The sequence below is a fragment of the Jaculus jaculus genome, chromosome 11 (genome assembly GCF_020740685.1).
Source record: "Jaculus jaculus isolate mJacJac1 chromosome 11, mJacJac1.mat.Y.cur, whole genome shotgun sequence".
In the NCBI taxonomy this organism is placed as follows: domain Eukaryota; kingdom Metazoa; phylum Chordata; class Mammalia; order Rodentia; family Dipodidae; genus Jaculus; species Jaculus jaculus.
This window is the reverse complement of record NC_059112.1, coordinates 61322299-61349641: the sequence shown is the minus strand read 5'-3', so window position 1 is coordinate 61349641 and position 27343 is coordinate 61322299. Positions and strand designations below refer to the sequence as shown.

At 42.5% G+C, this 27343-nt stretch overlaps 1 protein-coding gene and 1 non-coding gene across 4 annotated transcripts in view; both read left to right on the top strand.

The window, feature by feature from the left end:
- Nucleotides 1–27343, top strand: part of Tbc1d14 (TBC1 domain family member 14) — a 179539-nt gene that overhangs the window by 122529 nt on the left and 29667 nt on the right. The window contains exons 1-5 of one of the 3 annotated variants that reach the window (XM_004655989.2): nt 11534–11676; nt 16662–16780; nt 18879–18961; nt 21432–21549; nt 23229–23335. In XM_004655989.2, coding sequence (XP_004656046.1) covers nt 11674–11676; nt 16662–16780; nt 18879–18961; nt 21432–21549; nt 23229–23335 — 430 coding nt within the window. In that variant the 5' untranslated portion in view covers nt 11534–11673. Of the gene's footprint in view, nt 1–11533; nt 11677–12890; nt 12910–16661; nt 16781–18878; nt 18962–21431; nt 21550–23228; nt 23336–27343 lie in introns of those variants that run through there. The other 2 variants (XM_045161507.1, XM_004655987.2) reach the window with 2 other exon arrangements.
- Nucleotides 25999–26102, top strand: LOC123453410. The gene has a single exon (XR_006632803.1). It is a non-coding gene; the product is annotated as a U6 spliceosomal RNA (small nuclear RNA).

The following is a 27343-nucleotide window of genomic DNA, read 5'->3' as shown; positions in this document are numbered from 1 at the left end:
AGACCTCCTGATGACTGCCAACCACATGTGGGTTCAACTTACATTCTTTTCTTTTCTTTTTTTTTCAACATAGGGTCTCACTCTATCCCAGGCTGACCTGGAATTCACTATGTAGTTTCAGGGTGGCCTGGAGCTCACAGCAATCCTCCTGCCTCTGCCTCCCGAGTGCTGGGATTAAAAATGTGTGCCACCATGCCTGGCTTCACATTCTTTACTATGAACCTATAAGGACCACCTGCCCAATGAACCCCATCGTGGATTGCCCACTTCATTCTGGCTTCTTTAGCTTGCTTTCTGTTTGCCTCCCTTCAGCAGAGTTTTCACTGACTCATCTCAGCTCATGTAATATCTTCTCAGGTTGCCCTGTCCACCTAGTTTAAAGGGACTGTAGTCCTCATTACTACTCAGTCTGCTGTAGTTTCAGGGTTATTTTCTCTGCACAGCATTTTTCTCCATCTGGGATTCTTACTCATTTGCCACTTTGCTGCCTGCCTCTCAAGCTCCACTAGCAAGGACCAGACCTTGTAGGACAACACTTAGCTTTAGTATGACCACTTGTAAATGTATGAATTTCAGAACACTGTTTTGTAGATCATTTTCTTCTATTTTTTGCAACATATACATTTTCCTATAGTCTTAAAATATTGCTGTATGATTCCATTTTAGCTTACTAAGTAGTGATCTTTGGTGTTGCTATATTGTGATTTAGTTGTAAGTCCCCTTGATTGGGCATTGAAGTTGTTCTTAAATACTTATTTTAGTCCTGTGATGTCCAGTGGTCTCTAGAAAGGTTGGGTTTGTGGACTGGTAGGCTGTGAGTCACCCTTACCTCCCTGACCTCAAAGGGTACAGATGGCAACATTATAGGCAGACATGTAGAACAGATAAACCGGATGGTGGGGAAGCAGGAAGCCTGGCACTAAGCTCCAGTTAACTCAGAACTTTGGGGGCGGGGGGGAGATGTACAATCCACTTCCAGCTTGAAATGGAAGAATCTCTTAAAACTTCTGATTGTTTTAAATTTAAAAAATTGGCAAAAGTCAACCTGCCATTGCATGATAAAATGCATAGTTAAATAGTGCTTAATTTTGAACATAAGACAGAAACTTGTTAAAGTAGCTGCAAGTTAGCCTGCCAGAAGAGACATGCATTGTGTCATGAAAAGCTCATCCTAACTGTTACGGTGCAGCTCTCCTGTTCACTTGAGTGAATCTGTGGACTTAGCGCTGGCCTCAGTTGGCTAACTTCTTAAGTTGGGGGGGAGTGGATACTAGGTGTTGGGCTGGGTGCAGGGATGGGAGCAGGTGAGGAGAGGCTGAGCACTTGCTCCTGTTCCTTGGACAGCTGAGTTTTGCAGCATTAAAGCCCGCTTCTAGCTTTAAGCATTATTTCCATAAAGCACTATTAACTACCTCCAGACTGCTGGGGTCCCTTCCCAACCTTAGCATGCTCTGTTGCACCATTGATCCCCAAGATGGTATGGATACTGCTTATTTGCTTGTCCGTGAATGACTCAGGGAGGAGCCTTATTTCTCCTGCTGTTAGTATTGCTTCACAGGACACTTCAATGGCTGTAATTCTCCACATGAGATAGAAACTTGTCAAATGCAATCCTTTTGGACAATGGACATATAGTGACCTTGAAATGTTCCTTCTTAAATTATATCATGTTATTGTTGATATATAGCAAATATATTAACTATTGACCCAATTTAAAGGAACAGATGGCTTCATATCATGACACCCTGGTTCCACACATGCATGGGTGCCTCCTCTGTTGTGTCCTCAGTAGGCCTTCCCCAGTGAAAGGACATGAATCACATGAGCATTAGATTTGAGTTGTGAGTGCCATTGAAGACTCTGGTACTAAGAGAGGAGATACAAGGCCTTCCTGTGCTGAGCCAGGCCAGAGTGCAGGTAAGATCTGAAGGACTGTCAACCCTCTGTCTCACTAGGACTATTCTCCTTGTGAGGAAGAAGACAAGCCTCTAGAAGGGCTGGAGAATAATTTAATAAGCCTATATATGCTCCACTTGGGCTGCAATGATATGACCACATGGTAGTGCTCACGTCATCCCACCTCTGCATTTTACACAGCAAGCCTGCACACACAGCTGCAGATTGATGCCCTTGCTTCTTACTCCTAGGCCTGCAGCAAGTAGTCCTCATGAGTAAAGGCATTTTCTTACTTGTTATAGTTTTCTTCTCATTGCTGGGACAAAGCACCCGACCAAAAGCAGCTGACGGAAGGAAAGTTTATTTAGTTTGATTTACAGTCTCAAGAGGAAGCTCCATGTTGTCTGGGGAAAACATGGCATGAGCAGAGGCTACACATCACCCCTGCCACAGCAAGTGGTAGAGGGAGAAGAGTGAGCCAAACTAACCCTGGCAAAGGCTAATAAAGCTCAAGCTCCATCCCTAGTAGCATACCTCCTCCAGCAAGTCTCCCTATCCCAAATTACCACCAGTTTGGAACAGGCATTCAGAACACATGATTTCATTGGAAGACATTTGATTCAAACCACCACACTGCCAACTGTGAGATTCTTTTTTTTTTTTTTTTTTTTTTTTGGTTTTTCGAGGTAGGGTCTCACTCTGGCCCAGACTGACCTGGAATTCACTATGGAGTCTCAGGGTGGCCTCGAACTCACAGCAATCCTCCTACCTCTGCCTCCTGAGTGCTGGGATTAAAGGCATGCGCCACCACGCCCGGCTTTGTGAGATTCATTTTAAGGGAGTTAGTTACCAGTTGCCCCACAACAGTGTCCCATATGGAGCCATGTGCCACTTTTCTTACCTCAGTTGAACCAAGGATCCAGTTGGTTTTATGTGTTGTCCTTTATTCTGCATCCTTTTATTCTCTCAGCATCAAATGCTTCTACCTTTTTCTCTCATATTTTCGTTTCTGGGATGTTCATGTGTAATGCCTTAAAATAAGGCATAGTGAAACTTATTCCAAAAAGACTTTGGGGATCTAGATATTGCCTGATTTCCAACCCCCCCCCCCCGCCCTCCCACATGTTATTTCAAGATAGGGTCTTACTCTCACCTAGGCTGACCTGGAACTACTGTGTATTCCAGGCTGGCCTAGAACTCACAGTGATCCTCCTACCTCAGCCTCCCTAGTGCTGGGATTAAAGACATGCATGAAACCAAAAAGTGTTTCAGGTTTTAGATTAAGGTCTTTGATTCACTTTGAGCTGGTGTTTGTACCAGGCAAAAGATACACATCTAATTTCATTTTTCTGTAGGGGGTTATCCAGCTTTACCAGAATCATTTGTTGAATAGACACTTTTTCCCACTCATTGTTTTTGGATCATTTATAAAGATTAGGTCACCAAAGCAGTGTGGGTTTGCTTCTGAGTCCTCTATTCTGTTCCATTGGTCTACCTGACTGTTTTGCTGTCAGTATCATGCTGCCTTTGTCCTTATCACTCTGTAGTATAATTTGAGATCAGGTATTGTGATATCACCTGCTGTGTTTTTGCTTCTTGGGATTGCTTTGGCTAATTGTGATCTTTTATGCTTCCACATGAATTCTTGCTTAATTTTTTCCAGTTCAGTGAAGAATGTCATTGGAATTTTGATGGAGATTATGTTGAATTAATAGATTACTTTTGGTAATGTAGCCGTTTTAATAGTAATTCTGCCAATCCAGAAGTATAGAAGGTCTTTCCATCATCTAGTATCGTCTTTGATTTCATTTTTGTTGTTGTTGTTTGAGGTACGGTCTCATTTAGCTCAGGCTGACCTGGAATTCACTATGTAGTCTCAGGCTGTCCTTGAACTCACAGCAATCCTCCTACCTGAGCCTCCTGAGTTCTGGGATTAAAGGTGTGCACCAACCACCGTGCCTGGCAGATCAATTTTTTTTTTTTTTCAAGGTAGGGTCTCACTCTGGCCCAGGCTGACCTGGAATTCACTGTGTAGTCTCAGCATAATTTCAAACTCACTGCAATCCTCCTACCTCTGCCTTCTGAGTGCTGGGACTAAAAGCATGCACCACCATGCCCAGCGGATTTAATTTTTTAATGTATTGAAATTTTCATTATATAAGTCTTTCATAATTTTGACTAGGTTTATTCCAAGGTGTTTTAATTTTTTGGAGCTATTGTGACTGGAATGTTTTTCTTGATTACTTTTTTAAATTTTTAAATATTTTTATTTTTTATTTGCAAGCAGAGGGAGACAGAAGGGGGAGGGGGAGAAAGAGAGAGAGAGAGAATGGGAGTAGAAGGCCTGTAGCCTCTGCACATAAACTCTAGACACATGTGCCACATTATGTAGGTACTGGGGAATTGAACCCAGGCAGTTTTAGCCTTTGCATGTAGGTGCTATAACCACTGCATCAGCTCCCCACCTGTTTTTCTTGATTTCTTTCTCTGTGAATTTATTATTGGTGTACATGAAAGCTGTTGATTTTTTGTGTGTGTTGATTTTTAAGTTTTTGTTCATTTATTAAAGACAGAAAGAGGAAGAATGGGTACGCCAGGGCCTCTAGGCACTGCAAACAAACTCTAGACACATGTGCCACCATGTGCATCTGGTTAACATGTGATCTGGAGAATCAGGTCTGGGTCCTTAGGCTTAGCAGACAAGATCACTAAGCCCTCTCCAGCCCTGTGGTGATTTTGAATCTTGTAACTTTACTGAAAGTTGCTGTTAGCTCTAGGAATTTTTTTGTGCATTCTGCTGGGTGTTTTAAGTGTAGAACTATGTCATCTGAAAATAGGAATAGTTTGACTTCTTCCTTTTCTATTTTTATTTTTTTAATGTCTTTTTTGTGTTCTAGCTAGGACTTTGGGCACAATATTGAATGGAAGTGGCAAGAGCGGACATCCTTGTCTCGTTCCTAATTTTAGAGGTAATGGTGTTAGGTTTTTTCTGTTTAACATAAGTGTTGGCTGTGAGTTTATAATACATAACCCTTATTATTTTGAGGTATATTTGAGACATATTATTATTTTGAGGTATGTTCCATCTGTTCCTACTTTTTCCAGGATTTTCATCATTAAGGCATTCTAGACTTTGTCAAGTGCCTTTTCTGCATTAATTGAGATGATCATGTGATCATGTGGTTTTTATCTTAAAATTTGCTTATATGGTGTTTTACATTTATTGACTTATGTAAGTTGAACCAGTCTTGGATCACTTGTATGAAGTCCACTTTGGTCATGAAAGATAATCTTTGTTATCTTATTGAGAATCTTATTGGGAAGTTGGTGTGTAGTTTTCTTGTGTGTGTGTGTGTGTGTGTGTGTGTGTGTGTCTTTATCTGGCTTCTAATTCAGGGTAATACCGGCTTAATAGGATGAATTTGGAAGTGTTGTTTCATTTTCTGTTTTGTGGAGCAACTTGAAAAAAGTTGATATTAGGTCATCTTTAAAAATTTGATAGAAGTAGGGCATGGTTGTGCACACCTTTAATCCCAGCACTTGGGAGGCAGAAGTAGGAGGATCACCATGAGTTCAAGGTCACCTTGAGAGACTACACAGTGATTTCCAGGTCAACCTGGACAGAGTGAGACCTTATTTTGAAAACAAGAACAACAACAAACAATTGATAATTGATCGAATTTAGCAGTGAAAAGGCTTTTGTTTGTGGGGAGACTTAATCACAGCTTCAGTCTCATTGCTTATCATGGGTTTGTTTAGGTTGTTGATGTCTGCTAGATTTAACTGAGAGGTTGTATGTGTTTAGAAATTTGTCTGTTTCCTGTAGGTTTCCCAGCTTTTTCAACTATAAGTTTTCAAAGTGTTCTTAAATGCCTTTTATTTCATTGGGGTCTGTTGTAACAACTTCCCTTGTGTCTCTTGATTTTGTTAATTTGGTTCTTCTCCTTTTTGTTAATTTGGCTAAAGGTTTATCAATCTTACTTTCTCAGAGAACCAACTCTTCATTTGATTACCTTTGTGTATTGTCTAGATGACTGTTGAAATGTGAGAGTGGAGTATTGAAATCTACCACTACTATTATGTTGGAACCTATGTGATCTTTTATGGTTTTTAGTGTTTGTTTTATGAAATGAGGAGCATGTATGTTTGCAATTGTTATATCTTCTTTCTTTGTGTGTGTGTGTTTCTTGTATGGGCGGGCTAGGTTCTCACAACTGCAACTGCATGACAGACATGTGCACCACTTCTTGTGTCTGGCTTTATGTGGATGCTGGGGAATTGAACCCAGGCCAGTAGGCTTAACAAGTATCTTTAACTGCTGAGCCATCTCCCTAGTCCCTGATATATCTTCTGGATGAATTGTTCTCTTATTAATCAGTAGTGTTGGTTTTTGTCTTTTCTGATTAATTTTGGTTTGAAGTCTGCTTTGTCTGATAGAAGAATAGTCACTCTGCTTGTTTCCATCTTCCACTTGCTTGGTAGATCCTTTGATACTTAGTTTTTGAGGATCATTGCTGACAATGTGTGTTGCTTGGAGATAGTGGATAGTTCGATCTTGTTTATTAATCCAGTCATTTAATCTGTGTCTTCTTACTGGTGAGTTGACTTGATTTTTGTTCATGGTTAATACTGAAATAGCCTTGTTCTTTGATATTTTGTTGGATGATGTCTTGATTGGCTAGGTTATTGGCATTTCCCACTTTTTCCAAGAGTTTGCTGATGTGTCCAAAAAGGTATAATTGGTTATTTTCCATTTCTTTTTTGTTTATCTGTTTCTTTCTTGAGGGATATCCTATCATGATGGGCTGCCTTTCTTCTCTCCCTATATAGTATTCCACTCCGAATTTTCTGTAGCACTGGTTTGGTTGGCATAAATTGCCTTAGTTTGTGTTTGTCTTGAAATATCCTTATTTCTTTATCAATTCTGAAAGATATCTTTTCTGGGAAAAGCATTCTTTGTTGGTAGTTATTTATACTTTCAGAACTTGGGATATGTCATTCCTTTGTTTTTTGGTTTAAAGAGTTGCTGGTGAAGGTCTAAATTATTCTTATATTCCTTCCTTTATATATGAATTGCCATTTTTCTCTTACAGCTCTTTAACAAATACTTATTTTATTTATTTATTTGAGAGAGACAGAGAGAAAGAGGCAGAGAGAGAGAGAGAATGGGCGTGCCAGAGCTTCTAGCCACTGCAAACAAACTCCAGACGCATGCGCCCCTTGTGCATCTGGCTAACGTGGGTCCTGGAGAATGGGTCCTTAGGCTTCACAGGCAAGCGCTTAAGCGTTAAGCCATCTCTCCAGCCCTTATTTTATTTATTTGAGAGAGAGAGAGAGAATGAGACTGAATTGGTGCACCAGGGCCTCTAGTCAGTGCAAATGAACTCCAGATGCATGTGCCACCATGCGTATCTTGACTCATGTGGGTTCTGAAGAGTTGAACCTTGGTCCTTAGGCTTTGCAGGCAAGCACCTTACCCACTAAGCCATCTCTTCAGCCCCCGACAACTTTTAATATATATAATTTCTTTGTGTTTTTGACCTTGTCACTATAAGGTCCTTCTCTGGTCATGTCTGCTTAGATTTCTACAGGCCTCTTATATTTAAATGTCAACTTCTTTCTCTAGGTTTGGGGAGTTTTCACTTAAGCTATCATTAAACAGTTGATTCCTTTTGCATTTATCTCAGCTCTTTCTTACCCCTGGCATTTTGAGGTTTGGTCTCTTACACCAGAGTTCTTAGAAATATTGGTCATGTTCTTTAATTGTTTTTTTCTTTACATGTGCCTCTGTGTATTGTCTCTATTTCATCCTCTATCCTTGAGATTCATTTTTTTTTGGCATGATCTTGTCTGAGTGTAGAGCAATTGATTCAGCATTGCTTTCATTTCTCTAACTTTTGTTTGATTTTTGTTCAGCATTTCAATTTTCTTTCTGAATTTTCCCTCCATATTTATAACCTTTCTGTCCAGTTTACTCACTGCTTCATTCATTTGAAGGCTGTCTTGTGGTGGTCTTGAGAGGACAGTTTTTCATTTCATTCATCTGCTTAATTGAGTTGTCTATATGGTTAAGAATTGGCTTTAGCAGTACAGCTCTCGAAATTCTTTCTCTGACATTTCTGTATCTCTTTTTTTTGAGCTCACATTTTGGGGGAGTTGAGAGGTTGGGTGTGTGTTGTGATGTTCTGTTGTCCTTACTCTTTGTTTCTTGTAAAAATGGATGTTTTCCCCCCTGTTTTTATTTCTCCCCTCCTCCCCAACGCACTTTAGCTAGTTTTCTTTATATACTTGCTTTTAGTTAAGTTAGGAAGTGTGTTCTTTCAAATTTTTAGGGAGTAGGTCCAGCATTGAATTTCATGGGCTTCTTGGTAGCTCTTTTTTTTTTTTTTTAAGCTTTTATGTTGCCGTTCTGTTCCCTTTACAGAGTCTGCAACAGGAAATTGGTTGAAGAGAGTGTGGTTTGTGGATGTAAAAAAACTATATATATATAGTTTATATATATATATACACACACACACATACATATGACTTAATGGTTGTTTGCCTGCAAAGCCAAAGGACCCAGGTTCAACACCCCAGGACCCACATAAGTCATATGCACAAGGTGGCATATGTCTCTGGAGTTAGATTGTAGCAGCTGCAGGGCTTGGTATGCCTATTCTCTCGCTCTCTATCTGCACCCCCCTCAAATAAATAGAATAATAATTATTTGAGAAAGAGAGAAAGTATGAGCACACCAGAGATACAAAGAGAAAGAACATATGGGCACACCAGGGCCTCCTGCCACTGCAAAGGGACTCCAAACAGTTCCCATTGGGGAACTGAACCCAGGCTGTCAGGCTTTACAAGCAAGCAAGCACCTTTAACTGCTGAACCTTCTTGCCAACCTGGTTTGTAGATTTTTTTTTCAGAGGAAAATGTAGCATCAGAGTAGTGAAGTGAGAGGAGACGGAGGGTAGGGAGGTAAGTATATGGGTTAGCGGCATGCAAGGAAGGATAGAATCATAGTTAGAAAATGTAGGAAAGTAGCTTTTTTTGTGAGTGTAGAAGCATGAGGGACAGTCATGAAAGACTATTTGGTGGGATGGAGGTTTTAAATACAAATTTCAGGTATTAATACCACTATGTACTTAGGAGATAGGCTGCTAGGGCATTGACATCTATAAGCAAGAACAGCAACAATGGCAGTAATAAAAAAGAACACAGGAACTGCAAAAGCCAAAACAGTAAAACTAAAGGGAAAGGGAGAAAGAAAGAAGAAAGAGAAAAAGAATAACTGAGGTCATCAACCATATCAAGAAGAAGAAAAAAAAAAATCACAGGAGATATGGTGAGGTACTGGTCAAATATAGAGGCAAATATCCTTTATTTCTTTCCTTGGATTAGTTTTTAATTGTGTGAATAGGTCTTTCAGGTCAGAAATAGTTCTGTAGTAAATTTCTTGTGAATTCTCTGTCCCCATCTAGTCTGGCCCTTAGGCCCCTCTAATGATATGGGGTTAAGGCTCTCCCAGGCAGGGCTCTTTGTGAGCTGAAGGAATTGTGAATGTCTTGCCCATGTGAGAGTTTTATTCTGTTAGCTGGGGGTGTTGAGCTCCTCTGCAATTGCAGGTTGGAGGTAGGAGGGTAGACTGACTGCCTTCTGACAGCAGAGACTAACTCAGGGCTTCCAACCCTAATGCATTTTGGGCCCAAGAGGGAGCTTACCCATGGCCTGGTTTTCATTGGACAATATCTTCTTCAGTGGACCCCTTGAACTCCTTCCTCATGAGACTGGCCCATGGACACCATTGATAGTGGGTAGGTGCAGCCTGGCATTTTTCAAGAAACTGCTAGGGCCTTTAGCAGATGGTGGCAGCCTGTGGTATGGCTAGGGATCACAAATGTGGGAGTTGGATGTTCCCTGCCGTCATTCCTTGTAGAAGCCTCTGGAGTGGGTCTTTTACAATGTCTTTATCCATGCATCTGACTCCTGGGTACATGGAAATTGGCTTTCTATTGTCAGAGGGGAACCATAGGGTTACAGTTTAGTGGAGCTTCTAGTCAGATGGTCCTAAGTGACAGGACACAATGCATCCTGACATGGGAACAGCCCTTGTGCTGTCTTTGCTTGTCTTCAGCAATTTGGTCCCAGGGCTCACACAGATGGTGGGCAGCCAGCACAAGAACAGGGCTGGGTAGAACTGTGACCGAACAGACTAGCAGGTTGCAGCCTGGCTGTGCCCATAACTGGTAGCCCTGGCTGGCCGCCATGGAGCTGCACATATTCTTGTGTCAGGAAGGATCCAGTGCATAGCTTGGTAGTATCATAGTTTCAAATTTCTAAACCCCTCATCTGGCACTTGCCTGCACTCTCCTGGGGATCTTTCAACTTCAGATTTGCATTTCTAGTAGCACCTGGTGCTGGGATCCCCAGGCAGTTTTCTTTGTAGCTGGGAGTTTAGAGCAATGCATAGGATGTGCTGCAGATCTGTCTTCCTGGATACTTTTAAACAATTCTTCCCTAATTCTGCTGGCCAGGATCAACTATTCCTCTTGTACTATTACTTTTTAAAATTATTGAAGTATGACATGTCATAAAACCCACTCGTTATAAATGTTAAGTGATTCATGTATGCAGTTATGTACCTCTCATTACAATCCAACTGAAGATTTTCATAACCTATAGTTTGAAGCCAGTTTCCACTTCCACCCCTGTGCAAGTACTGATTTGCTTTCTCCCCTGAGCTAGCTTTAAAAAAAAATTAATTTATTTGAGAGAGAGAATGGGCACACTGGGGCCTCTAGCCACTGCAAACGAATTTCAGATACCTGTGCCACTTTGTGCATTTGTCTTGTGGATGCATTGCTCTTGGTAGGTTCTTAGAAGTGTGAGTTGAATTACACAAAAAGTTGCCAAACTTTTCTAAAGAGAGTGCACCATTTTCCATTCCTCCCAAGAGCTTATGAGCTTCCCAGCAACTCTACACAGACACCCTCACTTATCATTTAATTAACTTTTTGATTTTCATCCTGGTGGATCTCATAAGCCTCTGAGTGGGGAAGTTGGTGCTGGTGATGTCCTAATACTTTCTGACCCCTAGCCCAGGACACATGTATGAGGGTCCAGTAGACAGACACAAATGTTACCTCACATGAATTTGTTCATGTCAGCCTACTGGACTGGCAGGTTCACCAGAAGTAATTTTGGCTCTTCCACTGACTTTAAAAATCTTTTATGTGATACACTTATAGTGAGCGATATGCTCTGATCAGTTTTGATGGATACATATCCCAGAAGCAGTCTCTAGTGTGTGGTTGCTTTCTGTGTGCATTTTGCACATATACCCTAGGAAAAGAAAGAAAAAATGCTCACAACCATGTGATACCTGTTTGTTTAATTTTGTTAATAGTACCTTTTGTGATACACTTTCCTCTGTAATCTTACAAAGTAGAGTCTGGCCCTTTTATTCCAGCTAGCCACGGCAGCCCCAGGGGTTGCCCAAGCTGGGCAGGTGGAGTTAAGGCGGCTAGGATGGTTGAACCTGAGGCCTGCAGCCTCATGCTCAGCTCAGCTTGCCCCGCTTGCCCCGCCCTTCAAAGGAGGAGTTCTTGGCAGGCAAGCCCAGGCGGGGATGTTGAGCGCCTGAGTAGGGATCAGAATCAGCAGTAGATCTGTGTGCGATTGAGTGTCCTGCCGCCCTGCTTGCCTGGAACTGCGTCCTGAGGCTGGAGGGAGACCAGCCTCAACACACTGGACATGGAGCCACCGGCTTCTAGCCTCTGAGGCCTGGCGTTCATGGTGAGTCTGTTGTGTGCGGTTCTGGCCTGGTCTCTGCTGTCCAGTCCTCGTCCTCTTCCCCCACCCCGCCCGGCCTGTGCGGCCCTGTGTGCCAGCGTATGCATGTTTTCAGATATGGGTGCACCATGTCCATCACTCTGAGCAGAGCTTGCTCAGGGACACCAGTTAGGCACCTCCTCTTTGTGTCTGTGATTCACATGGTTTAATTCCAGGATCTACTGTGAAGTTTACAGTCCAGTCCTCATTCTTGTTTCCCAGAATAATTGCTCTCTCTCCAGAGCCAGATCACCCTAGTCAGGGCCCACCTACAGGCGGAATGGCCTGTCCAAGGGGGTCTGTGAGGGACTGTATGGCTACTTAGGCATGCGGCAGCCTGGCTTTGTAGAACCCAGCTCATCTTCAGTCCTTTACACATGTGCTTTGTGCTATTGATGCTTTGTAAGAAATTCATAAGAAAAGATCTCTTGAGCGCAGATGTCCCAAATGCCAACATTCCAGGTAAGAGAGAATGCATTCTGAGAGGATGCTTGTGCTAGAGAACAGAGCCCAGGTCTTCATGGGTTTTGTGACTGGTCAAGGCACACTGGTCACCACTGCCTCCTGGAATGCCTAGTGTTTAACAGCCCCTGAGCTCCAGCAGAGCCACTCTTTACTAAATACTAGCTTGTTACAGACAGTAACAAGGGGCAAAATCAGCTTCATAGTGTTACTTGTCTTTACCACATCCCATTAAGTATGCCTTTTAGACAAATGTTTTGAAAAAAAATTATGGTAATAATGATAACCATGCCCCTGTCGTTTTCTGAGTACCTGATCTGGGTACATGTCTCTTGCTTACTTGTTCTCATATAATTGTCACTGTTGCAGACAAAACAGATATGAAATCAGGAAGACAGCATTCAGGGTGGTGGCACTGCTGGGGTGAATGGTTCACCAGTCACCACTTGTGGTGGCTGCTGTGTTCTCGATGAGATGGCTATGCCATGTCCAGTGTTAGTTCAACTCAGTCTTTAAGGGTATCTCATGGGATGGCCTGCCTGTATGGATGTCCCTATTCCAGATATACCTCCTGGACCCTGGGATTATGCCAACAGACAGATAATTGCTGCTTTGGACAGCTGAGTCAGATGTGAGCAAGTTCTGATTGATGGCTCTTTCTTCTTCTTGCTAGAATAGATTTTCAGGAAGCCAGTGGGTCCTTCTTGGATATCTTTGTAGCAGTCTTCCAGATCTGTAAGTAGCATTGGTGACCCATCTTGTCTTCTACCTGGAAGACTTTCTTTCATTGCATGAAAATCCTGATTTTTTCTTTTTCTTAACACAAAGGTCTGTTGAAGCAGGCTCCTGTGTGTGTTTTCTGAAAATTCAGTTGTCTAGTGCTTTTCGTCTGGCTTTTAGCCCTGGACATCTCTGCAAGTACAGCCTACCCTACTATATTCACACTTCACTTTACAGCAGTGAACCAAGTCTGACTCTTTATCACCCAGGCTTGCTCCACCAGCTGTGGGTAGCTGCATGCTGAACCATCAAAGCTAGGTAGAATTGCCTTGACTCAGCACCTGTCCTTGTTTAAAGTGCTTTGCTAAATCACAAACCAGCCTGCTCTTGAGTGTCCTTTTGGCCACTGCTTGTACTGTTAGAAGGCCTCTCCCTGTGGCCTCGGGCCTAGATCTTACATGTTCTTACTCAGATGGTACTGCCACAGATGCTTACCATTGTTCTTCTGGCCTCTTCATGGTCTTTCCTATGCAATATTTTTGTCTGTACCCCTACTATCCCTTCAGAATGAGCTCTACAAGGTTGGGGATAAGGGTTTGTTAAAGAGTGGAGCCCCATGTGGTCTTTCCACAGATGAACTTAATCTTTTCTGAATGCCTCCCTGCCCTCTTTCTCCTGTTAAATCTGCTTTGCTCAAGGACCCTGCCTGGAGGTAAGGCCCTACTCAGGTGCTTGGCTCTCTGTTGCTTTTTTCTTGAACTTATTGTTCATTAGACCACACCCCACAACTTTCCTGGTTAGCAGCTGCATTTGGCTTGTCTTGTCTTCCGCAGTAGAATTCATTAGGAACTACTCGTAGCAGTATTGTCCTGGGTGGGTTGGACAGCTGTTAGCTGTATGGACAGTTTGGTATACTGACTAGTCCTCAGCAAGACAGACTTGTGGCTTCAGCCAGGTGACTCTCTCACTTGGTCTCATGCAAAAGAAACTTTGGAGTGATAAGTTGGACTGAGGCAAGGACTCCACAGATGTTGCCTAGCACACAGAAAGGGCTTAGTTCTTCAGAGGGCAGCCAGCCATCTCTGGTTATACCGTTTAACCATCGTGATGACTTTCCTAGTTGCTACTGTTTGTAGCATACAAGGAGGTAGAGGCATGAGGCAGTCCAGATGACTTGCCTAAGGTCTTTCTTTTTAGCTCCTAAAACCTTAGTTCTTACCATATCATATGCTAGAGGTCCACTAGTGAGTATTTCCAGGGCTTTTACCTTTCTGGGCCATTAGAGATACTGCACCTCTAGGTGGCCATGTGAGCAGAGCTAGGTTTTAGGCAAGACCTGTAACCACTTCCAGCATGCCCTTCCATTCATATTTGGAAGTGCCACTTGGACTCTGAACAGACTGTGCTTGGGCTTTCATGTTCAGGCAGGCCATACCTCCTCTGTTGTTTTAATCATGCATCACTGTGTGTTGAAGCATACTGTTGGACCCTGCATCTGCACTACCTGCACTTAGCACAGTATTATGGGTTTTTGTTGGGGCCAGAAGCTTCACTGAGGCTGAACTTGATGAGATTGCTTTGGATGGATTCCTGAGGCGCTTGCATGAATGGGTGAGAAGTGGAGCTAAAGAATCCACTGTTTGGTGTCTGACCCAACTTTCCTACTCCATGTCTCTGCTCGGTACATCAGTGTTGGTGTTGGGACTCTCCATTCCCACCATGGTATGGCGTGGTAGCACCTTTTGCCCCTGAGGACTGATGTATAGATTAAGTTCAGTTACTTCCACACGTGGGACTCTTGGGACAGTGTGTGGTCCATTAACTTGGCCCACTGCTGCTACCCCACTGCTCCTGACAAGATCTGATGTTGGTCATAAATCAAGGTATTCACTTCCTTTTCCTATCATTTTGTGTCTGAGGCTTTTGAAGTTGTAGGACTTCTTGGCTGATGTTTAATACTGGAGTGTATTTTCTGTCTTATCATTTCAGGTCTAGGGGAAATGGAATGATGGTGCATACCACCCCAAAGGCTGTGGCCTACTGCTGCCTGGCTGTCTCCTTGTTGCTGGTAGTAGCTTGCTCTGATAGTGCTTTTGATTACCCTGCAGCCAAGGGAACAAGGTCAAGGATTCCAAGAAAATACTTTGCCTGAATCTTAGCTCTGCTGGTTGGTGGACTTGAGTTTGCTCTGAAACCTGTCTGGTTCCACAGGCCTCCCTGACCCATGAAGGAGTCAACTTTTTTCTGAAAACTGTGCATCTGTTTGAGTGTATTCACAAAGGAAACCGGCCCTCTTCTGGTAACAATGTAGAAGGGCCTGCTGCCCTGCCCCAGCCTACACTTTGAATTTGAGCTGCCCTATTTGTGGGGTGATGCTTGTCCTCAAGATTGTTTGGGAGATCAAGTGAGACAGCTTGTAGAGCCACGAGTGCTTGGGAAGAAGCATCCCAGTTTTCTAGAACAGCACACTTGTAGCCCATGATCTGTGGCCTTGGCATAACTAGGCCAAACTGAGCAGAAAAGTTACACCTTACGGGATGGTTGTACTTTACTCTTTTCAGGATGCCACACAGCTTTTGGTAGATTTCTTGAAAAGTTGAAGATGCTGGCATCAAGGTTCTGAACTCAAGGCTTCCTGGTATTAGTGCCATGTTATCACTGCTTAGCTAAGTGGAAGTGATCTTGGGACTTGAGTGAAATCACTTCTGAGTAAGCAGGGAATGACTAACCTTTTGTATCCCAAAGTACAGAAACTGCCCACCCCAGTTTCTCAGAGCTTCAGCATTTAAAAGAAATAATTTCCCCTTTCTATTTTTGGAAGGCTTTCTGGATGAGAGAATAATTGATTATAAAATAATTTTCCCAGAAATACCCTTGACAATGTCAGTAAAATCCATTTAGCAGGTAACTGTCAATCACTTCAGGATGATGTTACTCTTGTCTTCTGAAAATGGTATTGAAATCTCTGTACTTATTTGTTCTTTTTCCCAACTAGATTACCTTGTCTATAATGGACAACTAGAAAATAGCATTTTTTACTTTTTCAAGAAATCAGAACTATGCATTATTCCAGAAGCACCAGCTTTTGCTGGCTTTTCTGAACCCTCTAGCTAGGTGCTTGAAATGTGGGTCACCAGGTATGACTAAGCTTTGCAGTTGCAGCTCTGGAGTGATTCAGAAGCCGGGCGTGATAGCACACACCTTTAATCCCAGCACTTGGGAGGCAGAGGTAGGAGGACTGCTATGAGTTCAAGGCCATCCTGAGACTACATATGAATTCTGGGACAGCCTGGGCTAGAGTGAGACCCTACCTCAAAAAAAATAGTGATTCAGTGGGTATAGAGGTCACTTTAAGATTTCCGTGGTGTGGCAAAATGATTTCCATGGCACCTACATTGATGGCATCCCTGTGGCCATTACGATCATCAGTTCAGAAGAAAACAGGAGAAACACTTGTCATCTGGAGCACAGGAGACCTGAATCTGTATTTGTGAGTTCTTAGTGAGAGACTACCTTTTTAGTTTTGTAACCACAACCAAAGGAATTGTGCTGGCTGGTCATGAAGCAATGGCCTCAGCTGGAAGCTCTGGGACCTCTTTTGTCTGTCCAGGCCAGGGGTCACTCTGTATCAGGATAGGAAAGATGGTCACTGCATGATTCTTACACGGACTTGATGGACTTTGATTGCAAAGCAGCTGTTTTGCTTCTGGAAGAATTTGACATGGGAATTGGCTGGGCCTAGAGTCACCCTGTTGTCTTTGTCCTAGGAATATGAAGACAAGGTTGGAAAACTGAGCAGGCCACCCTCTCCAAAGCAAAATGTGAGGAAGAACCTGGATTTTGAGCCATTGTCCACCACTGCCCTCATCCTTGAGGACAGACCTGCGTGAGTCTCAGGAAGTCTCTGAGTTTCTGTTTTAGGGGACATGTTTCTTACCACTAGAAAATAAGAAGGTTAGGAGAAGGGATTGTTACTGTCCATGTCAGCTGGTATTCTATAATGACATCATATAGCTGATATAACTGCTTTGTATCGTAGAAATGTGACTAGGCTTTTCCATGCAAGCCATTTAGTGATAGGAAAACTCTATTTAAGATCCTTAAGTAGCTACTATAAATGCCAGACTGTTAATAACTATAAGAAACCCTGGAAAGTATACTCCAGTGTATTTTGGAAATGCCCTGATTTTATAAGGCATTTCTTAGACTGGCCCACAAAGTTCCTTGGGTGAAGTGAGGCAGGATTCCCCTCTTTCTGAGTCTCTGTTTACCCATTGTGTGATGAGGAAATCATGCTTGGTGACCTTCATAAAGTAGGTCACAACTGATGTCCTAATTATTTAGTTTCCAGAGAACATTGTTTTGTGATAGAAGGCTTCATGCTTTTGAGAAAACAACAAACACTGGTTGTACAACATTGGACTATTTAATCCCAGACTATTGCCCATCCTTGAAATTTAAAACAAGCCTAAAGGAGATGTGTGTCTCTGTACTGTTCCTGTTTCTTTGAAACCGTGAATAAGGGAAACCCTGAGGCAGAGAGCTGGAATGTTTGGAATAGCCACTGTGGTTAAGAACAGGCCATTTAGTGCTCTGAGACATGGACTGAGTGCTTTCTAGTAGCAGTGGGTTAGGATCTTCCAGGGAGTACGGGTTATGGTGTATGAAGGGATGTAGGCCAGGCACACTGCCTTCCCATCAAGTGAGCAGCTATAGGTCCACAAACATATTTCTGAGCGTATGTTACTATTTTAAATGGGGGTGCATGGATGTCTGTATTTAAGCAAAATAAATCAGCTACAGAGCTCTATTAGTTCCTTTCCTCATTGCCTCAACAAAATACCTGACAAGTGACTCAAGGAAGGAAGGTAGGTTTATTTTGGTTCATGGTTTGAGAGCACAAGTCCATCATGGTGGGAAAGGAATGGTGGCAGCTGGCTCCACTGTATCCACAGTGAGGACTTGGAGAGAGAGAGAGAGATAAATGCAGGTCTTCAGCTTGTCTTTTTATTCAGCTCTGGATCCCCCAATCCATGGAGTGGAAGCATCCACATTCAGGGTAGATTTTCCCTGCTCTGTCCAACCAGAATCACTGTCACAGACATGCCCAGAGGCATGTTTTCTAGGAGACTCTTAATTGACAGTGAAGAGGAACCATCACAAAAGCTCGTCTGTAACTAGGGCACTTAAACTGGCAGAGAGTACCTTCAAATATGTGTATAGCATGCCAGATACAATGATTAGCTGTTGACAATCAGTACTGTTTTGTGGTAAAATCAGTTTCTTTGGAAGATGGGGTGAGAAAATACCATAATGAATTGTTTATTGACTGTACAGTTTATTGGTTTTTCCTTCTTCTCATCTTTATTGTCCAACTGTTTCGCAGTGAACATTTTGCTTTTGTGTTAAACCATTTTCAGGACTGGGGGATATAGTTCTATGTAAAGCTCTTAATTATCATGTGTGAGGTCCTGGGTCCATTTACTAGCTGGGCAAGGTAGTACATGCCTGTAATCCTAATACTCAGGAGGCTGAGGCAATAGAATTGCTATGAGTTTGAGGCCAGCCTTGCCTACACAGTGAGACTTTGCTTCAACAAAACAAAAACATTTCTAGTTTATGAGAGAACTATAAGTTTTGTATGTGTGGTGTGAGTCAGGTTGAGAGGACAATCTAAGTGTGGTTCCTCAGAAGCTCACCTATCAAGCTAGACTGGCTGGCCAATAAACCCTGAGGGTCTGCCTATCTCTGCCCCTCAACCCTGAAATTACAAATGCATATCACCACAGCTGACTTTTTTATGAGGGTTCTCATTTAGTTTACTAACTGAGTTATCGCCCTAGCCTAGAAACTGTAATTTTTTTTTAAATTTTAAACTTTTTGATCTTTGGGCTTTACAACTTTTCTGTAAATAATGCTTTAGATATTTCCCCCCCAAAAACCTATTATCTGTAATGATGAAATCCTGTTTATTTCCTGTCAAGAAACCTCCCAGCAAAACCAGCTGAAGAAGCCCAGAAACACAGACAACAGTATGAAGAGATGGTGGTACAGGCTAAAAAACGAGGTACTGTGAGGGACGCTGGGCCCTGTATCTGGGGATTTTCTTTCTACCTTTATGACTTTAAAAGGAAAGATATTCTGGTACATGTCAGAGCATGGTTGAACCGGGAAGACATGATCCAGAGTGACACAAGTCAGGTACCAAATGACAATTATTGTATGATTCCGTTTAGAAATTCTTTTAAAGTAGAATGGGGGCTGCCAGGGGGAGGGGCAGATGGAGAGTTAGCCTTCTAAGATGACAGAGTTTCAGTTAGGGGACAAATAAGAAATGATGGTGAGGTCTGTACAACAGCAAATAAATGTCAGTGAACCATGTAGTTCAAATGGTTAAGTGGGATGGGTATGGTGGCATACGCCTTTAATCCCAGCACTTAGGAGGCAGAGGTAGGAGAATCAATGTGAGTTCAAGGCCAGCCTGAGACTGTAGGGTGAATTTCAGGTCAGCCTGAGCTAGAGCAAGACCCTATCTCAAAAAAAAAAAAAAAAATACATAAAAGTATACTTGTCAGCCTGGGGAAATAACTAAGTCATTAAATTCCTTTCTAAACAAGCATATGGACCTGCACTCCCTGAAGTACACCCGCAAAATCTTGGGCGTGGTAACATGCACCTGTCATCTCAGTGCTGGGGAGATGGAGACAGGAGGATTCCTGGGGCATGCTGGCCAGCTAGTCTAGTCTGTCAAAGGTGGTAGACATTGTTCCTAAGGGTGATAACTGAGGTGTCCTTTGGCATCCACACACATGTGCACACATATGAATGCACACTCACACAGAAATGCTCACACAAATACAAACATGCAGACATATGCAAACTATGTACACACACACACACACACAGTTGTCCCTCAGTATCCAAGGGGGATTCTGAATTTATCCAGGACTCCTTGCAGATACCAGAATCTGCAGATGCTCGGGTGTCATATATAAAATGCATTATATTTATCTTTATACATATAACTCCTATGTACTTCAAATCATGTATGTTACTTATAATACTTAATAAAATATATAGTCCATGTAGTTGCTACACTACCAAACTATTGTATTAGGGGATTATTTAAGGATAATGACAAGAAAAACCATCAGCACATGTGATAGAAACATGACTATTTTCTCCCCAAATGCTTTCAAGTCTGAGGTTGGTTGATTCCATGGCCATGGAAATTAATGTGGAGCATAGCAAAGGGTCTTCCTAAGAGTTACTATTGATATATCAGGAGTAAAGCACTTTTACACTCTACTATAGAGATGCCTGCACATCCATATTATTGTATCTCTACTTACAACAGCTAAGAATTGGGTACAGCCTAGATGCTCAGCAACAGAGGAATGGATCATGAAAATGGAAAATGTAGTACATATACACAATGGAATTCTACTTTGTAGTATGGAAAAATGGAATTATGAAAGTTGGAGGAAATGGATGGATCTGGAAAGAATCATATTAAGTGAAGCGACTCAAACTCAGAAAGATCAAAATCACATGTTTCCCCTGATATCCAAGTCTTAGCTTGTAATATCTATTAAGTATGCATAAATGGGGGTGCAAATATAGGATAAGACCTATAAACAAGACCTGTAACCAAAAGTGAATATAAAGAGATGAGTTGGAAGAGGGAGGAGTGACTGGCAAAAGGATAAATGTGATGTGTAAAATGGCAGAAAAATACATGTGGGGAAGAAATTGGGAAGAAGTGAGAAAGGGGGATAAGAGGAGGGACAGGAATCAACAAAAACAAATTGGATTTGAAAATGCCATAAATAAAAAAATGAAAATAAGATAAAAAGTAACACACACTGTTATGATGGGCTTGGAGCTCACATTTGGAAGGAGTGGGGTAGGGAGAACAAGAGGGGCTTTCAGTGTTTTACAGTGTGTGGCTTTGATTGGCATGGTTTCCTTAGGCTTGTGTATTTTCTGTTAATTGAACTGTATTGGTGCTTATATTTTCTATAAAGGTAAGTATATTGTATTTAAGACATTTACTAAAAGATAGGTAGTTCTAAGCATTCTAAAATCCATAGGGAGAAGGGTGTGGTAGTGTACACCTGTAATCCCAGCACTCTGCAACAGGAGGATTACAAGTTTGAGGGCAGCCTGGACTACATAACAAGACCCTGACTTTAAAAAATGAATTAAGCTGGGCGTGATGACACATGCCTTTAATCTCAGCACTTAAGAGGCAAAGTAAGAGGATCACTGTAAGTTCAAGGCCACCCTGAGACTACAGAGTGAATTCTAGGTCTGTCTAGGCTAGAGCAAGACCCTACCTTGAAAAATCAATAAATAAATAAATAAAAACAAAAGAAAGAATTAATAAAAATCCATAGAATAAGAAGTGAGCCTCAGAGTGGACCTTTGCTCTGCTTTGGTGCTGTTTTGCTTATGCTTTTGCAAAATGATTCTTTGAGAAAAGATACGAGGAGCCAGTTACTAGATGTCTTCTTGGTTTTAATTATGATTTCCAGAGCTTAAAGAAGCCCAGCGGAGGAAAAAACAACTGGAGGAAAGGTGCAAAGTTGAAGAAAGCATTGGCAATGCTGTCCTTACTTGGAATAATGAGATCTTACCAAACTGGGAAACCATGTAAGTTTGGCTCCTGGGCACTGCCAATCCTGGGTAGCAGCTATAGTCACATATGTAAAACCTTTGATGGTGTTAGTTTTTGCCTTAGTCCAGCTCAGATGTTTGTTGCCTGGACACTATGACAGCTTCTTCCAGTTCATCTTCTCAGCACCCTCAGCTATCTTGTAAAGCATGTGTCTTTGTCACTGCCTGCCTGAAATTTCAGTAACTTACACTGTGACTTAGTTGACAGGCTCTTTTGTGAGATGGCTTACTTCCTTCTATAGACTGTCATTGCTCACTTTCAGCCTTGGGGCCTTTGCATGTCTCATCCCCTATGACTAGTGTTCTCTTCTAGAGTTCATTCTTTCCCCAGGAAAGATTTTTCTGCCCCTACCCTGACTGTAGTTACCTGTAGAAAACTCCTCTGCCTTCCCTAGAACTGTCTGCACAATCTTCTGTCTTCTCTGTGAGGGTGGAGGCTGGCCTGTCTTTGATGGTTACCTGTGGTGTCAGCTCAGAGTACACACCCTGCAAGGTCTAGCAGCTGTGGTATCCACACTTCTGAGGGTCAGCTGTGCATCTTGCTTTTTTCCTATGAGGTCAGCATGGGTGGAGGCTAGTATGAGAATAGTTCCAGGGCTCTACAGTGTCCTCCTCTTTTGATACACATATCCCAGTGCTGGGGTCACATGCCAGCGCTCACCTGCTATCACTCACTGTCACTACAGGGCCAGATGGACTTCTTAAGGTTTCCTCTGGGAATATCCACCCTGTAATAGCATGAGTTTTTGGGCCTCATCCATCAAAGGCTAAATGCTGCCAGATACACTGAATGCTTTTTGTAAATAGGACCCAGTCACAAGGCAAAGCTGCTTAGACCCTTGCTGTCAGTATGGCAGCTGAACCTACCTCAACTTTGTCCTGTGTTGGGTATAGCCCAGATGCACACACAACATCAGCTGCTATTGACTGTGCATGGACTCTCCCAGACTCCATACTAAGCACTCTGTACTTTATCCCACACACTTCTCCCTTCAAACTTGCTGGGAGATTTCAACCTCTGCCTTTTAGAGAGGGTGGTTCAGAGAAGTCAGGCTAGAATTGGGAGGCAGCCTGAGGTCTGCAGCCCTAGAGCCAGCACTCCCCTCCACACTGTGTCCAGAAGCACATGGGAGTCAGTGTGTGTGCACCTGTCTACTCTCAGCACTGTGTGTTCATCAGGACCAACAGATATGAATGGCCGTGTTATTAAGGTATTTCCAGTTAGCATCAGACTTTGACAGAGTTCACACATGAGGCTTCACCTGTGTACAGTGCTATGTAGCTGGCCCCTGTCCCTGTGGGGCTGCCCTGTGAGGCCCTTGGGGCTTGCTTCTACCTCCAGCTCTGCAGTAGAGCCACCCAGCACTACCATGTCTGTATTTATTGTTCAGAAAGTCCTTCCAGTCCTTCATGTGTGTAAGCTGCTACTTGTCACTATGAACTCTTTTGAGAGGTGCCCTGTCCCTCTGGTCTGTGGTACTCCCTTGAATACTTGTTACAGCAGTGGAAGGTTGGTCTGATCTCTGTAGAACCCAGATGATTAGTTCCCTGAGGGAAAGGGTAAGGTTTCCTTATCGCCTGGTGGTGTGAGGTGAGGCATATATGCAGACTCTATCCAGAGAAAACTCAGACACTCATGTTCCCATTTTGTCCAGGTGGTGCTCTAGGAAAGTTCGAGACTTGTGGTGGCAGGGAATCCCTCCGAGTGTAAGAGGTAAAGTCTGGAGCTTGGCCATCGGCAACGAGTTGAACATTACCCATGGTGAGTGGCTTGCCTAATCATAGACTTGGAAATCTATTGTGGGGTCTCCCTTTTGTTTGTTTAGAAGGACAACAGCTGCTGCCATGGAACCATAGCTTAAAGGCCAGGAGAGAGCCATTGGCAGGCCTGTTCTGTGCTGGGTACTTTTTTCCATAGAGTTCAAAGTAGAGTCCCTGAATTGAGCTGAGAAAACATAGGCCTCAAAGCCTTGGTGGAGAGGAGTTGACAGGACCTCACATCAGACATGGGAATGGGAATGTTTAAGGTAGTTGCGGTACTCTGGTGGTTTGTGGGATTTTTTTCTTTTTCAGGCAGCCTTAGAAAGGTCAGAATATTGTATTAGGACTGGTGTTCTTGGGCATAAGCACATAAAATGTCAAGGAGATGAGACTCATACTCACAGTTTTCAGGCAGTTTGTCATGCTGTGAACTGAGTATTCAGCTTATAGACAGGGGATAAGCTCAGTGGTAGAGTGCTTCATTGGCATGTGCAGTGCCCTGGGTTCAATTCCCAGTATTGAATCACTGGGAGAAAGGAGCTGAGCATGGTGGTTTATACCTGCATTTCTAGCATTCAAGAGGCTGAGACAGGAGCAAGACTCTTATCTCCAATATAAACCCCTCCCAAGCCACCTCTCAAGTGCTCAGCTTGTATGTACGTCCACCACACAAGCTATGGCTCACTTCCCTTAGTGTGTTCTGAGTGCCCTGAAGGTCTCTGAGTATTCAGAGGGACATAGGTGGCAGAAACACACACACAAGCTGAACATAAAGCCTTAGTACAGGAAGCAATTGCTTTCTTTCTTTTCTCTCCCTATTTGAAGTCTGAGCTGCCAAGGACAGATAGGCCTTCCTGTTCTCCTTCCTACTTGAGCCTCATACCTGCCTGTGCATTGAGGTCAACTGCCTTTACTCTGGTGATGGCTTTCAAGTTCAAAGCAGATTGCTTTGTGCCTTCCTTCTTTAGCCAGGTTATTGTGTCCTCTGGACAGCCTGGCTTCTCCATGATCACAGCATTGTCCCAGGCGTTGTCTCCTCCTTGAGTAGTAGAGCTGTCAGTTAGATGGTATATTCATTAGTTTCTTGTTGTTGGGACAAAATACCAGACTAGAACCAGCTCAGGAAAGGCAAGAATTTATTTTGTCTTATAGTTCCAGAAGGTAGAGTCCATCATGGTAAAGAAAGGATGGCATGCCTGAGCAGAAAACTGGTGTCACATTGTCACATTAGTAGGGAAAAAGTAGAAATTGATGAATGCTGATTGGTCAGCTCGTTTTCTCCTTTTTATACAGTCTAGTAATAGCCCATGGAATGGTGCCAGTTATGGAGAGGCCTCCTATTAACTAACCTAATTTAGAAAAATCTTCACAGACATGACTAGAAACTTGTTTTTATGGTGGTTCTAAATCCTGTCAAGTTCATAACCAGAGATTAAGTATCACAAATTGTGACTGGCTTCCTGCAAAAGGGATAACAGAGAACCTTCTCCAAACTCCTTTTCTGGGTAAATCCATCCTGACAGAATTTTGTTTTAAGATCTTTACATGAGAAGATATATAATATTTAATGAGATAGTTCTTAAATATCCTCAGAAGATGAGGTTTGGAGAAGTTACTGAGCATAAATGTCTGTATTGTTGAAAATCCTCTTGTGTATGTAAAGGGACTGCAATGTGCAGTACTCTGTATTTTAATTTTTGGCTCTCACTCATGCTTGGTTGGTTTTACTTAAATTAAAACCTGTGATGCATGGGATCACAGCTACTTAACCTTGTACATGTCTTGACATTTGTCTGTACCTGATACTGGCTCACTTCAGGTAAATTGTTTGTGTAGTATCCCTACTGGCATGGCCTCAGAAGCAGGGTCATCAGTGCCCTGCTGTGTGCTTTGTCACTTAAACCCAACCTAGCCTCAAGCACATAGCAGGCCTTCAACAAGTATTTGTTGAGTAAGTGAATGTACCATATGGGTTCCCACATGACCTCAACCTTAACCTTCTTGCCTGTCCAAGTCGTCTGAGACAGTAATCATGGATTGTTGAGTGGCACCATCTTCTATTCTATACCTTCATGTCTTGTTTAATTGGCTGTGTTCGTGCCAGGGCAGACTTGGTGACCTCATTTTTCTCTTGAGAAAGGTCACACTCTGTGCCCTGTGCCTATGGCTGGTGTGTCATTCATCTCTGGCTGAAGGATTGCCTCAAGTTTGAGGTCACCCTGGTCTACATAGTAACTACCAAACCAACCTAGACTACATAGCAAGATTATGTCTCAAAAATAAGTACATTGGGCTGGAGAGATGGCTTAGCGGTTAAGGTGCTTGCCAATGATGTCTTAAGGATCCAGGTTTGATTCTCCAGGTCCCACATAAGCCAAATGCACAGGTGGCTCATGCATCTGGAGTTTGTTTGCAGTAGCTAGAGGCCCTGGAACATGCATTCTCTCTCTGTCTCAAATTTTTAGAACATTTTAAAAATAAGCAAATTAGCTAACTAGATATGTAAAAAATAACTAAAGGAAACCCTTAAACTTCATTCTTCACAAGTTAGGCTTGTGCCTGAAGTTGGGGCTGGGTGTCTGAAAAAGTATGATAACTATTCTGCTCCCACACCCTAGCACATGTCAGTAAAGTTCTGGGGAGACTTTTCTAAGTTCTAACACTGTGCTCCCTCTGGTAGCACTATATACTAAAATTGGAATGATACAGAGAAGATTAGTATGGCCCCTGTGCAAGGATGACATGCAAATTCATGAAGCAGAAGTTCTGACACTCTGACTCACTCACTGTGGGGCAGCCAGTCTCTGCTTTTGATTGGCAAGGTTTCTCACTTGTGACACGGTGATCACAGGCTATGTAGTTGTTTTGCCAATCTCCCACAAAAATGATGGAAATCTTTTGAATCCAGACTCCTACCCCTGATTTGAGTCCAAGCTTCATCTCTGTGTATGTGGTACCATCCTCAAATTTCCAACTGAATAATCATAAAAACAGCAAAACTCTGGGACTTTCCAAGTCAGGACATGGGCCAGCCCACCTAGATCTAGGCTGAGAGAGGGCAGAGGTCACCTTGACTGCTCCAGCCACCAGTTCCTAGCACTCTCCATTGCTCCTGTGCATAAGCAGACTTCTGGAAAATGAAGATATGAAGCTATATTTCATAAGTGCCCTTCTGCATGGCAGACAAGCATAGGTTAAATGTATGTAAGAGCATCCAGGGTCACTAATCAAGATTTTACTTGTTGGATTATAATAGCATTACTTGAATTAAATTTTAGTCAAATACTGTGCCCTCCCCTTAAAGCAGATTTGCTCAGTTTTATTTTCCAAAAAAATATGATGGAAAATAATAAATATTCTATATTGGTAGGCTAAATTGAACCTCAATGATTGGTTAACAAACCTCAATAATCCAGAGCATGAAGGGCTGGGAAATTTCAAAGCCAGAGGCACAGGAATAGTATTAAGTTGTCCAGGAGACAGGCCCTGAGTGTCAAGTTCAATAAAGTAACGTTAGCATATGGTGTGTTGCAGTTACCTTCTTGTGACAAAAGTATCTGATTGAAGGAAAGGGTTTATTTCCACTCACAGTCTTGAGGGGAAGTTTTTCATGTAAGGGAAGGCAAGGCAAGGCAGAGTATCAGATCTTGTCAGAACAATGCCCATTATATCCTAAAAATCATAGTCCTGAAAGGTTAAAATTTCAAATATTGAAATCCTGGAAACTGAAATTCCAAAAACCCACAATTCCCATGGGAAAAAAGGCTATATGAGAGAGGTTTAAAGTCAAATACTGGGGCTGAAAAGATAATTCAGCAGAGACTTGTTGCTGGTTATAATTATTATTTGTCACTGACTAGAGTTGTTGGTCTTGGAGCTACAGAGTTTGTTTGCTGCAAACAAATCTTGTATTGGTTGAAAAAATGTATACACACACACATACATACATACATGCATTTTTTTTTTGCCCTGCCCAATGCCATCTTTTGCAGTGTGAGTGTTTATTCTG